At 47.2% G+C, this 12,319-nt stretch overlaps 1 protein-coding gene across 1 annotated transcript in view; it reads left to right on the top strand.

The window, feature by feature from the left end:
• LOC115093355 (beta-galactosidase-like) overlaps positions 1 to 12,319 on the top strand; it is a 156,791-nt gene that overhangs the window by 131,545 nt on the left and 12,927 nt on the right. Inside the window, exon 11 of the mRNA XM_029604986.1 lies at positions 10,185 to 10,316. Coding sequence (XP_029460846.1) covers positions 10,185 to 10,316 — 132 coding nt within the window. The remainder of the gene's footprint in view (positions 1 to 10,184; positions 10,317 to 12,319) is intronic.

Genomic DNA, 12,319 nt, shown 5'->3' with positions numbered 1-12,319 from the left:
ATAGGGGGGAGCAGAGATCACGGGCAATTTCAGGCTTCCCAATGATACCGTCCGGATCAACAGTTCTTTGGTCTGGCTTTTTGGAGTATCCTGGGCCAAGAGTCCGGTGTCATTCCTTTTGTGGAGCCAGAAGGCAGAGACCTGAGGCCAGCACAGCTACAGGGGCCAGCAGAACTGCCTCCTGAGGGGCCCGCAGGTCCATTCCCTGCTAGTTGCCCTAGGAGCACATCTACGGGAGTTTTACAGCAAAGGGACCCAGATAACGTCCGACCAGTGGGTTTTGAAGATCATTCACTCGGGGTATGTGTTAGATCTTTCATGCCCCATGCAAGATGATTTTCTGGTGTTGCCTTGTTCTGTTCTAGCCAAGCAACAGGCCATTCAAGAGACATTATTGAAGCTTCAGCTCCTATAACTGGTGACTTCAGTGCCCCCTTCCCAATAGGGCCAGGGCCGTTATTTCATTTATTTTGTGGTGCCCAAGAAGGACTGGTCCTTTTGCCCTATTTTAGATCTCAAGGGTGTGAATTGCTGCCTGCAGTTGCCATGTTTTTGCATGGAAATGTCAAGGTCCATCCTCACTATGGTTCATCAGGGGGTATTTTTGTGCTCCCTGGACTTGCCGGAGGTCTATTTTCACATTCCAATCTAGGAAAGGGATCAGAGTTATCTGTTTTTTTGCATGCCGCAGGAACACTTTCAGATCTGGGTCTCGCAACTGCGCCACGGTTGTTTACCAAGGTAATGGTCGTGGTAGTGGCGGAGCTTTAGCATGAGGGAATTAGGGTGCACCCCTATCTCGACGACTGGTTAATATGAGCTCTGTTGTACAAGGAGGCAGTGCGAGTAACCCATCGTATAGTGCAGGTCTTAGAAAGCTTGGGCTAGGTTATCAGTTTTGCCAAGAGTTATCTTCAGCCCACGCAGACCCTAGAGACAAGGTTTTAACCTCAAATGGATCAGGTGTTTCTCATGATTGAGCAGGTCTGCAAGATGTGCCAGCAGGTTCAGAACTTTCTGGAGTGGCCAGCTCCCTCAGCATGGGATTACTGCAGGTGCTTGGCTTGATGGCAGCTGCCTTGGATCTGATTCTGTGAGCCAGGGCACATATGGGTCCACTGCAATTGTCCCTTCTGTCCAGATGGTCTCCGGAGTCCAACTTCCATAATGTCTGCAGGTTCGAGAGTCACTGACCTGATGGATGGACCTGGCACACCTCCTGAAGAGAGTCAATCTGACTATGCATTCATGGGTTTAAGTGACAACAGACGCAAGCCTCTTCGGTTGGAGACTCTTTGTCAGGAGCAAGTGACTCAGGGCAAGTGGTCTCTGACAGAGTTCTCTTAGTTCATCAACAGGCTGGAATCCAAGGCAATTTTGTTGGCCCTCCTTCATTTCTCCCTCTCATTCAGAGGAGGGTCATTCGGGTCCTCTCAGACAATACCATGGCAGTGACATATGGGAATCGGCAAGGGGGAACCCAGAGTTGGGGAGTTTTGTTGGAAACTTCGCTCCTGTTCCCGTGGGCAGAGAAGAACTTGCAGTTCCTCTCAGCAACTGCACATTGTCCGCCAGGAAAAAGTTCAGGCTGGCTTTCTCAGCTTTCCCAAGTTGGATCTTGGAGAATGGGAGTTGAGTCAGGATGCATTTTGCTGGATTTGTTGCAAGTGGGGTTGACCGCAGGTGGATCTGATAGCAACCCTATGGAATGAGAAGGTAGATAATTTTTCCAGCGAGTGCCAAGGACAGGGGTTGATGGACATAGATCCCCTAATTCAGTCCTGGCTGGAGGGCTTCCTTCTATATGCCTTTCTGCTGTGGGTGCTCATAGGCAGGCTCCTCCAAAGAGTAGAATTGGAAAGCAGCCGAGTCGTTCTGGTGGCACCAAATTGGTCTCACCAACCATGGTTTGCAAACCTCGTCTGGTTGCAAGTGAACTGGCCCTTTTGTCTGGCAAGGACGCAGGGTCTTTTGGTTCATGGGCCTGTGGTCATGGGAGGGTCCTGCTCCATTTTGTCTTACGGCCTGGATCTTGAGTGGAAATGGCTCTGCAGGAAGGAGTATTCCCCTGCAGTGATTTCCACGCTTTTGAAGTCCTGCAAGTGGTCCATGTGCTTGGCGTGTATACGTGATCTGGCGACTGTTTGAGTAGTTATTGGTTTCAGGTTGGAGTCGCCTTGGCATGCAGAAGTTCCATGTATTGTGGTTTTTCTTCAAGGCAGTTGTGATAAAGGTCTAGCCTTGAATTCCTTGAAGATGCAGGTGGCTACTATTACTTGCTACAGGGTTCTGCTCGGGGGGAGGGGGGTATCACCCTGGTGGCTCCTCCTGATATGGTACTGCCAGGTCTATCACATATATAGCAACTAATTTCTAAGGTTCTTAGTGATCTTTTGTTCTTTGAAGGTCCAACCCTCTTTTCCCATAATCAACCATGAAAGCAGATTTTATTTTTCCCCTTACTTTCTCATACTCCTTTCTTTCTATTATACATTCACATTGATCCTATTTATATAGTCATAGCATAATATTTTATATTCTCTTGATCATTATTTTTCATTGTTTACTTTATTGTTATTTCCACAGATTGTAAACCTCCAAAGTTGTAATGTTATAACTGTAAAAAGTTTGTAAACTTTTTGTTTTGTTGTTATACCTGTAAACCATTGTGAAGGCCAGTATCAAACAATGGTATATAAAATCTACAAATAAAATAAAATAAATAAAATAATACTGCTTCAGAGGCGTGAAGAGGTTGCGGCCTCTCTTGTCCCCTGTGAGATCTGAATTTTGTGTTGAAGGCTCTTATGGGGACTCCCTTTGAGCCTCTAAAACACTCATTGCTGAAGGATCTTTCCCTGAAGATGACATTTCTAGTGACGATTTGTTCTGATGGCGGGTCTCAGAGTTGCAAGCCTTGTCTTATCGATTTATTGGTGATTTCCTCCCGTGCAGTCACCTTGTGGCCAGTGCTGTCATTTCTCTCTAAGATGAATTTTGCTTTTCACATAAATCAGGTGATTTCCCTTCCACCATTTTCTCAGGAGGCGTGTGGGCTGGAGTACCGGTCCCTCTGGTGCCTGGATGTGCACCAGATGGTTCTGCGCTACTTGGAGATAACTAATGACTTCCGCAGGTCGAACAAGTTGTATGACCTATTTCGAGGTCCACGTAAAAGGGAAGCGTCCTTTAAGGCTACCTTGCCCCGCTGGATAAAGGACACTATTGATTTGGTTTTGTTGTCATAACGTGTGTTTTGTGGATCCTTGGATGCTGTGGAGGTGACCACGCCCACAGGGAGGAACCCTGTGAGGAGCCACAGCACTGGGCTAGACTCGTGCACACAAAACACAGGATAAATCTTTTATTAAACAGCTTGAGGTCTCCACCAGGTGGCAGTAGTGAAGCAGTCTGTAGTTGTAGTCTCAGGGACCTTGGCAGAGGGAGCCCTTCTCTCCTAGATGATGTTAGGAGGTTTCGCAGCAAGTCTCCCAGCAAGGAGATACTGTGGATGAGATAGACTGGGAGTTAGAGTACTCACTAGGTGTTAGCTGTTGATATGCAATTCCACCAGGTATGTAGTTGGAGGTACAGGCACCGAGGCAGGGAGAGCAGGCCCTCGAGGAGTGAGTACCTGTTCCCTGACAGGAACCTGCAAAGAAACCAGAGGGCCCCCAAGGAGTGGGTACCCAGGTTAGCATGTACCCCGAAGGGCAGAGAGAGAGAGCTTCCTGCGTCAGCACGGAAGCGGCAGAGTAGCGTAGACAGGAACGGATTCGAGTTCTTGCTAACTCGGGGAGCTAGCAAATTGATGATGGTAATATACCCGGATGGCGTGACATCAGCATGAAGGAACGCCCTCGAGGTTCGCACCAAGGGTGATTCCAAGACGTGGGTTGCGCGCGCACCCTAGTAGGTACCTGGTAGGAGCAATGGCGGAAGGCTGCACCATAGCCATTCTGGGGACGCCAGAGAGGTTGGCTGGAAGACGCAGCGGTTGCCATCTTGCCCAGGTAAGCGGGAGGAGCCGAGAATAAGGTGAGGCAAGCGGGGCGAAGCCGTCGAAGACTGACAGACGCAACAGTACCCCCCCTTCAAAGGGCATCCTCGCTGTTTCCTACCAGGTCTTGATTTTGAGGATGCAGATGATGAAAGTCTTGTAGCATCTCTTTATCCAGGATATTGGACATTGGTGTCCAAGAGTTTTCTTCAGGGCCATACCCTTCCCATAACAGGAGGTATTCCCATACTCTGCCTCGTCTTCTCACATCGAGAACTGCGTCTACTTTGTATTTGATGTCTTCTTCAGCATCTATCTGGTTTTTTCATCTGGTATCTTGTTGGAGAACTCACTAAGGATCAATGGCTTCAATAGTGAGACGTGGAATGCATTGTGGATCTTTAAAGTAGATGGTAGCTTCAGACTGTAGATGAGATTGCCCAATCGTCGGAGAATGGGAAATGATCCAACGAAGCGAGGAGCGAAGCAAGCTGAAGGAAGTTTAAGCCTTAAGTGCTTCGTGGAAAGCCTGACTTTATCACCAGGCTTGAGGTCTGGAGCCTTGCAGTGATGATCATCGTATCCTTTCTTTGCTCGGAGTCCTGCTTTGGTAAGCATCTCTTTTGTCTGAGTCCAAAGTTGTTGGATATCTTTGGCAGTAGATTGAGCTGCCGGGGACGACACTGATAACGGAAGTTGCAGTGGGGGTTGTGGTAGTCGTCCATAGACCACTTCAAATGGTTTTGATCCAGTGGATGTTGCTGGATGAGAATTTATGGCAAATTCTGCCCAGGGCAACAGTTCACTCCAATCATTCTGGCAAGTGTTCACGTAGGCACAAATGAACTGTTTGAGAGTCCTGTTCATCCTCTCTGTTTGTCCGTTGGATTGTGGATGTATGCGGAGGTGAAGTCGAGAGAGATATTGAACTTTTTACATAGTGCCTTCCAGAAGTTAGCTGTGAATTGGGCTCCTCGATCGGAGACTATGTGCTTAGGCAAGCCATGCAGGCGGAAGATGTGCATAATGAATAGCTTGGCAAGCTCCATGGCGGTGGGTAAGCCTGGGAGAGCCACAAAATGAGCCATCTTCGAAAACTGATCTACGGTTACCCATATGGTGTTGTTTCCTCCTGATGATGGCAAATCTACCATCATGTCTGTGGCAATATGTGTCCATGGTTCTTCCGGCACTGGAAAGGGTTGGAATAGACCCCATGGACGACCCGGTGGCGTCTTCTGTTTAGCGCAGTTTGCGCAGGAGGTGATGTAGGAGAATGTGTCTTCCTTCGTGGTGGGCCACCTGTAATAGGTCTGAAGTTAAGACAGGGTTCTACATTTACCAGGATGTCCTGAAAGTTTGGAGTCGTGAGCCCAAGCCAATAACTTCTTTCTGAGGTTCTTGGGTACGATAGTCTTTCCTGCAGGTACTGATTGGGTAGCTGCCAATATGACCTTCTCTGGGTTGATGATGTGTTGCGGTTCTTCAGGTATATCCTCAGAGAGGAATAAGCGAGATAAAGCGTCAGCTCTGATATTCTTGTCTCCAGGGCGGTACTTGAGCACAAAGTTAAATCTGTTGAAAAACAGAGAAGGTCTCGCTTGTCTATGATTCAGGCACTGTGTGTGGCAGAGGTACTCCAGATTCTTATGGTCTGTGAAGACCGTTACTTGATGTTGCGCTCCTTCGAGCCAAGGGCGCCATTCTTCGAATGCCATCATAATAGCCAGAAGCTCCTTAACTCCTATTCCGTAGTTTTTCTCTGCAGGAGAGAAGCGGCGGGAGAAGAATGAGCATGGTTGTGGAACTTTTGAATCACCAGCCTGGCTTAATACGGCCCCTACACCAACGTTTGAGGCATCGACCTCCACGATGAAAGGCTTTGAGGGGTCAGGGTGTCGAAGACACGGCTTCCTGGAAAAGGCATCTTTTAGTCTCTGGAATGCAACTATTGCCTCCGGAGACCAATTAGCAATATTGGCACCTTTCTTTGTCATAGCTGTAAACGGCACTGTGAGTGAAGAGTAATTCTTGATGAAGGTCCTGTAATAGTTGGTGAAACCTAAGAAGCGTCTGAGAGCTTTTAACCCTGTGGGTTGCGCCCATTTCTGGATACTCTCCAGCTTCTGTGGATCCATTTGAAAGCCTTGATAGGAGACAATGTAGCCTAGGAAAGGCACTGATTCTTTGTGAAATTCACATTTGGATAGCTTGGCATAGAGATGGTTCTCACGGAGCCTCTGTAGTACTCTCTTGACATCCTCCTGATGAGTGGTCATGTCTTGCGAGAATATCAGTATGTCGTCCAAGTAAACAACAACACACTTATAGAGGAGGTCCTGGAAAATTTTGTTCATTAAATTTTGAAAGATAGCTGGGGCGTTGCACAGCCCGAAGGACATCACTAGATATTCAAAATGACCAACAACTGTCAAACAACTCTGAAATCAGAGGCAGGGGGTAATGATCCTTTATTGTTATTTCATTGAGACCCCTGTAGCCTGTACATGGGCGTAATGTACCTTCCTTTTTGCCCACAAAGAAAAAGCCTGCGCCAGCAGGAGACTTGGATGACCTTATGAAGCCTTTTTGGAGATTCTCCTGGATATATTCGGACATGGCTTTATTCTCTGCCATAGACAGAGGGTATACCCTACCTTTGGGTGGCCCCGTATTAGGCTTTAGATTAATAGCGCAGTCATAAGGTCTGTGAGGCGGAAGTATTGAGGCGGCAACCCCGGCAGCACTAGGGTAGTAGGTATACAGGGTAACGGAACTACCTCCTTCAGGCATGTATCATGGCAGTCAGGTTCCCATCTAGACAGTTCCAGTGTAGCCTAATTGAACTGAGGCATATGCTGCTGCAGCCAAGGTAATCCCAGTACTATAGGGTGCATGGCCTTCTCTAAAACAAAGAAGGAATGGTCTCAGAATGGAGGGCACCGGTTCGTAGACACACTGGTTCTGTGCATAATGTTACTTCACCCGGTAAGGGTTCTCCATGAATGGATGAAAGAAGTAGTGGAGGCTTCATAGTAGAAGTGAGGATCCGTAGGTGCTCCACTAATCATTGTAGAATGAAATTGCCTCCTGCCCCAGAGTCCACTAGGGCAAGAGTCTGGTACTCTAAAGGTCCGCAGATCAAGGATACAAGAAGAGAGAGCGGAGGAGAAGGAGTGGTAAGACCTAAGAAGAGTCCTCCTGCAGGACTTAGGGCCTGCCAGTCCCGGACATATAGGGCAATTTTGGACAGCATGACCGGCTTGTCCACAGTACATACACAGCCCCAATTTCTTCCGTGTTGTTCTCTCTTTTGAAGTTGGATGGCGGCAGCCTAACTGCATAGGTTCTTCTTCGCCGGCTGCTGGGACCGAAGGAGCAGGCCTGGGTATGGACTTAACTCGAGCTTCGCTCAGGAAGGGTCTTCTGGGAGTCTTTGTCTCTTGAACCTTATCGCGAAGTCGGCGATCGATCCTTGTTGTCAACTTCACCAATTCATCCAAGGTCTCAGGCATCTCACGAGTGGTAATTTTGTCTTTCAGACGAGGGCTCAGTCCTTCAAAGAAGAGAGTCTTCAGGCATCTCGGGTCCCAGGATAATTCAGATGCCAGTGTTTTGAATTTGATAGCGAAGTCAGCAAGCGGTTTGTTCCCTTGCTTCAGATGAACCAAAGAAGATCCTGCAATGGTATACCGGGCAGGATCATTGAAAACTGATTTAAACAGTTCAAGAAATCCTTCAAGGTCATGAAGGATTTCTTCTATTTAAAATTGACTACTGTAACGCCCTCCTCCTTGATTTACCCAAAAACACACTGCAGCCATTACAGTTACTCCAAAATGCTGCAGCTCGAATCCTCACTAACTCACACAAAAACGAACATATTACCCCGGTGCTTAAACATCTGCATTGGTTACCTGTTGCTGAAAGAATAACATATAAAACCCTCACCCTTATCCACAAAGAACTCCACAACCAAAACATGCACTGGCTCACTGAGCACCTTACATTTCACAGCTCAAACAGACCCATAAGGCAGCAACACAGTGCAAAACTTCACATCCCACCCCCTAAGCAGTTTAAACTCGCTGCCACTAGAACACGGGCATTCTCTCTGGCAGGACCAGGAACAAGCTACCATCCTTCCTGCGCCAGGAACCTTGTCCAAAAAAATGTAAACAGAATCTGAAAACTTCCCTTTTCAGACAAGCTTACTCTTAACTACACTCCCTCTCCTTCTGAAGTTTGTTCTGCCTCCTTATAGGACCACTCGCATCACCTAATTAATTTTACCCACTTATTTTTGTTTCTACATTTTTGTAATATATAACATGTAATTGTAATCTGTGCAATATAACCTGCTGTTCACCTTATTTGTTTTGCCTCTCCCATTAATGTTCAACGTTCAAATTTGTGCACTGTTCATTGTTCTCTGTAAAGCTCGTTAGCTGCATTTTATGTTCTCTGTGAACCGATGAGATGTTCCCAACGTTCATCGGTATATAAAAGCCTTTAAATAAATAAATAAATAACGGATTGGATCTTCGCGCTCCCACAGCGAAGAGGCCCAAGACAATGCTCATCCGTCTAGATATGACAGAATGTAAGTAGTCTTGGCATATGCTGTGGGAAAGTGTCCAAGTTGCAATGCAAAGTGCATGCAGCACTGGTTAATGAAGTCTCTGTATCTCCAGACTTCTCCCGAGAAGCGGGTGGGAGCTGCTGGAGGCACCGTAGTCTTGACCGTCACCTCAGACGGTTTAGCTTCTTTACCTGAGGTGGACGGCGAGTTCATCTGTGTGTGCAGTAGATTAAATACAGCAGTCAGTTCCTCTAGCACAGTCTGCTGTTCGGAGATCTGCTGAGCCAGGCCTGGAATGGCCTGCAACGCAGTGAGCTGAGCCGGATCCATGGAGTTAGCAATCTGTTGTGATAACGTAGGTTTGTGGATCCTTGGTTGCTGTGGAGGTGACCACGCCCACAGGGAGGAGCCCCGTGAGGAGCCACAGCACTGGGCTAGACTCGTGCACACACAACACAGGATAAATCTTTTATTAAACAGCTTGAGGTCTCCATCAGGTGGCAGTAGTGAGGCAGCCTCGGCAGAGGGAGCCCTTCTCTCCTAGATGACGTCAGGAGGTTCCGCAGCAGGTCTCTGAAAATAAAGCAGAGGGCCCCCGAGGAGCGGGTACCCAGGTTAGCATGTACCCTGAAGGGCAGAGAGAGAGAGCTTCCTGTGTCAGCACAGAAGCGGCAGAGTAGTGTAGACAGGAACGGATTTGAGTCCTTGCTAACTCGGGGAGCTAGCAAATTGATGATGGTAATATACCCGGATGGTGTGACGTCAGCATGAGGGAACTTCCTCGAGGTTCGCGCCAAAGGTCGTACAAAGACGTGGGTTGCGTGCGAGCGCGTGTACCCTAGTAGGTACCTGGGAGGAGCATTGGCGGGAGGCTGCACCATAGCCAATCTGGGGACGCCAGAGAGGTTGGCTGGAAGTCGCGGCGGTAGCCATCTTGCCCAGGGTAAGCGGGAGGAGCCGAGAATAAGGTGAGGCAAGCAGGGCGAAGCCGTCGAAGACCGGACGCAACAGGCTTATTTTTTCAAGGGCAGAAAGCCTCCTGAGTTGGTGCATAGATGGCAGCTACATGGCCATTCCTGAATTCTTTTGTCAAACATTGTCTAGATGTGCTTGCACGGGAGGACTCTGCTAATGGGGCAGCGCTCACTTCCTCTCACCAGGGAAATTGAAGTTTGGTACTTCCCACTTGTAATGGCTGGACTGATGAAGCAGGACTACCTGGATGGAGAAAATTTCACACCTGCTAATTCTTTTTCATTAGTCCTGATCCACCTGGGAGGCACAGCTATCAGACGAATGGATTTGGGCATTTTTTATACCACTATGTGTTCTCTCGCTCTTGTTTTCCTTGCTTTTCTTGGGGCAGGGAAACTCCAGTTTTCATGATTAAATTTATCAATGTTTGACGTTTTGAGCGTGCAAGGGGTCTGACCAGAAGCTTTGTCACCATTTCCTAAGTGTTGGCTGTGATGTCACGCAGGAAAAGAGTGTTGTCTGCCTCCATCCCACATGTAATTTTATGTATTTGTATTTATTTTATTTTAAAATATTTCTATTCTGCCCTTCTTATATTCAGCCTCTGCTTGTCCTGTCCTTTCTTAGGTGTATCAAGGGACACTGGAGCGAGACTCTAATCTGGTGGTCAATCTGATGGGCAATAAAGGGGACCAGCTGGACATCCTGGTGGAGAACATGGGCAGGATTGACATTGGTCAAGACGTCCATGATTTTAAGGTAAATTTTGTCTTCGTGGCAAAACATTTAAAGAATAAAAAGACATGAAAGGCCTGATAATGAATGGCTCCCTCACAACCTCACAAGCATTGTAAAAACTAGAATCAAAGCAGCAGCCTAGTGGTTAGGGCAGTGGCTACGAACCAGGGAAACCAGGGTTCAAATCCTGCTGTCGCTCCTTGTGACCTTGGGCAAGTCACTTTACCCTCTGCTGCCTCAAATACAAGCTTACAGTTTAAAAGCCCTATGCATGCCAAAGCCAGGAGATACGTACACAAATGGGACTACTGCGCGCCGAGCGTTTATCCCGCTACACGCACAAGTCAAAAGTTCAGAAAAAGGGATGTGGGTGTGTCGAGGGAAGGCCAAGAGATGTGCATGTAAATGTTAAGCTTCTATATACCTAAATGATGATAAGAGAGAGTTATCCTTTAATAGCTTGTTAAATTACTCTCCTCCCGTTATGTTCTCCAAGTTCCACACCCTGTTACAATGTCTCCAAGTTCCACACCTTGTTACAATGTCTCCAAGTTCCACACCCTGTTACAATGTCTCCAAGTTCCACACCTTGTTACAATGTTTCCAAGTTCCACACCTTGTTACAATGTCTCCAAGTTCCACACCTTGTTACAATGTCTCCAAGTTCCACACCTTGTTATAATGTCTCCAAGTTCCACACCCTGTTACAATGTCTCCAAGTTCCACACCCTGTTACAATGTCTCCAAGTTCCACACCTTGTTACAATGTCTCCAAGTTCCACACCTTGTTACAATGTCTCCAAGTTCCACACCCTGTTACAATGTCTCCAAGTTCCACACCTTGTTATAATGTCTCCAAGTTCCACACCCTGTTACAATGTCTCCAAGTTCCACACCCTGTTACAATGTCTCCAAGTTCCACACCTTGTTACAATGTCTCCAAGTTCCACACCTTGTTACAATGTCTCCAAGTTCCACACCTTGTTATAATGTCTCCAAGTTCCACACCCTGTTACAATGTCTCCAAGTTCCACACCCTGTTACAATGTCTCCAAGTTCCACACCCTGTTACAATGTCTCCAAGTTCCACACCCTGTTACAATGTCTCCAAGTTCCACACCTTGTTACAATGTCTCCAAGTTCCACACCTTGTTACAATGTCTCCAAGTTCCACACCTTGTTATAATGTCTCCAAGTTCCACACCCTGTTACAATGTCTCCAAGTTCCACACCCTGTTACAATGTCTCCAAGTTCCACACCCTGTTACAATGTCTCCATGTCTCCAAGTTCCACACCCTGTTACAATGTCTCCAAGTTCCACACCCTGTTACAATGTCTCCAAGCTCCACACCCTGTTACAATGTCTCCAAGTTCCACACCTTGTTACAATGTCTCCAAGTTCCACACCTTGTTACAATGTCTCCAAGTTCCACACCTTGTTATAATGTCTCCAAGTTCCACACCCTGTTACAATGTCTCCAAGTTCCACACCCTGTTACAATGTCTCCAAGTTCCACACCCTGTTATAATGTCTCCAAGTTCCACACCTTGTTATAATGTCTCCAAGTTCCACACCCTGTTACAATGTCTCCAAGTTCCACACCTTGTTACAATGTTTCCAAGTTCCACACCCTGTTACAATGTTTCCAAGTTCCACACCCTGTTACAATGTTTCCAAGTTCCACACCCTGTTACAATGTCTCCATGTCTCCAAGTTCCACACCCTGTTACAATGTCTCCAAGCTCCACACCCTGTTACAATGTCTCCAAGTTCCACACCCTGTTACAGTGTCTCCAAGTTCCACACCCTGTTACAGTGTCTCCAAGTTCCACACCTTGTTACAATGTCTCCAAGTTCCACACCCTGTTACAATGTCTCCAAGTTCCACACTTTGTTACAATGTCTCCAAGTTCCACACCTTGTTACAGTGTCTCCAAGTTCCACACCTTGTTATAATGTCTCCAAGTTCCACACCTTGTTACAGTGTCTCCAAGTTCCACATAGAAACATAGAAATGACGGC

Source organism: Rhinatrema bivittatum, chromosome 6, assembly GCF_901001135.1.
Source record: "Rhinatrema bivittatum chromosome 6, aRhiBiv1.1, whole genome shotgun sequence".
Taxonomy (NCBI): Eukaryota; Metazoa; Chordata; class Amphibia; order Gymnophiona; family Rhinatrematidae; genus Rhinatrema; species Rhinatrema bivittatum.
The sequence above is the reverse complement of the archived record's forward strand: the minus strand, read 5'-3'. Positions and strand labels throughout refer to the sequence as shown.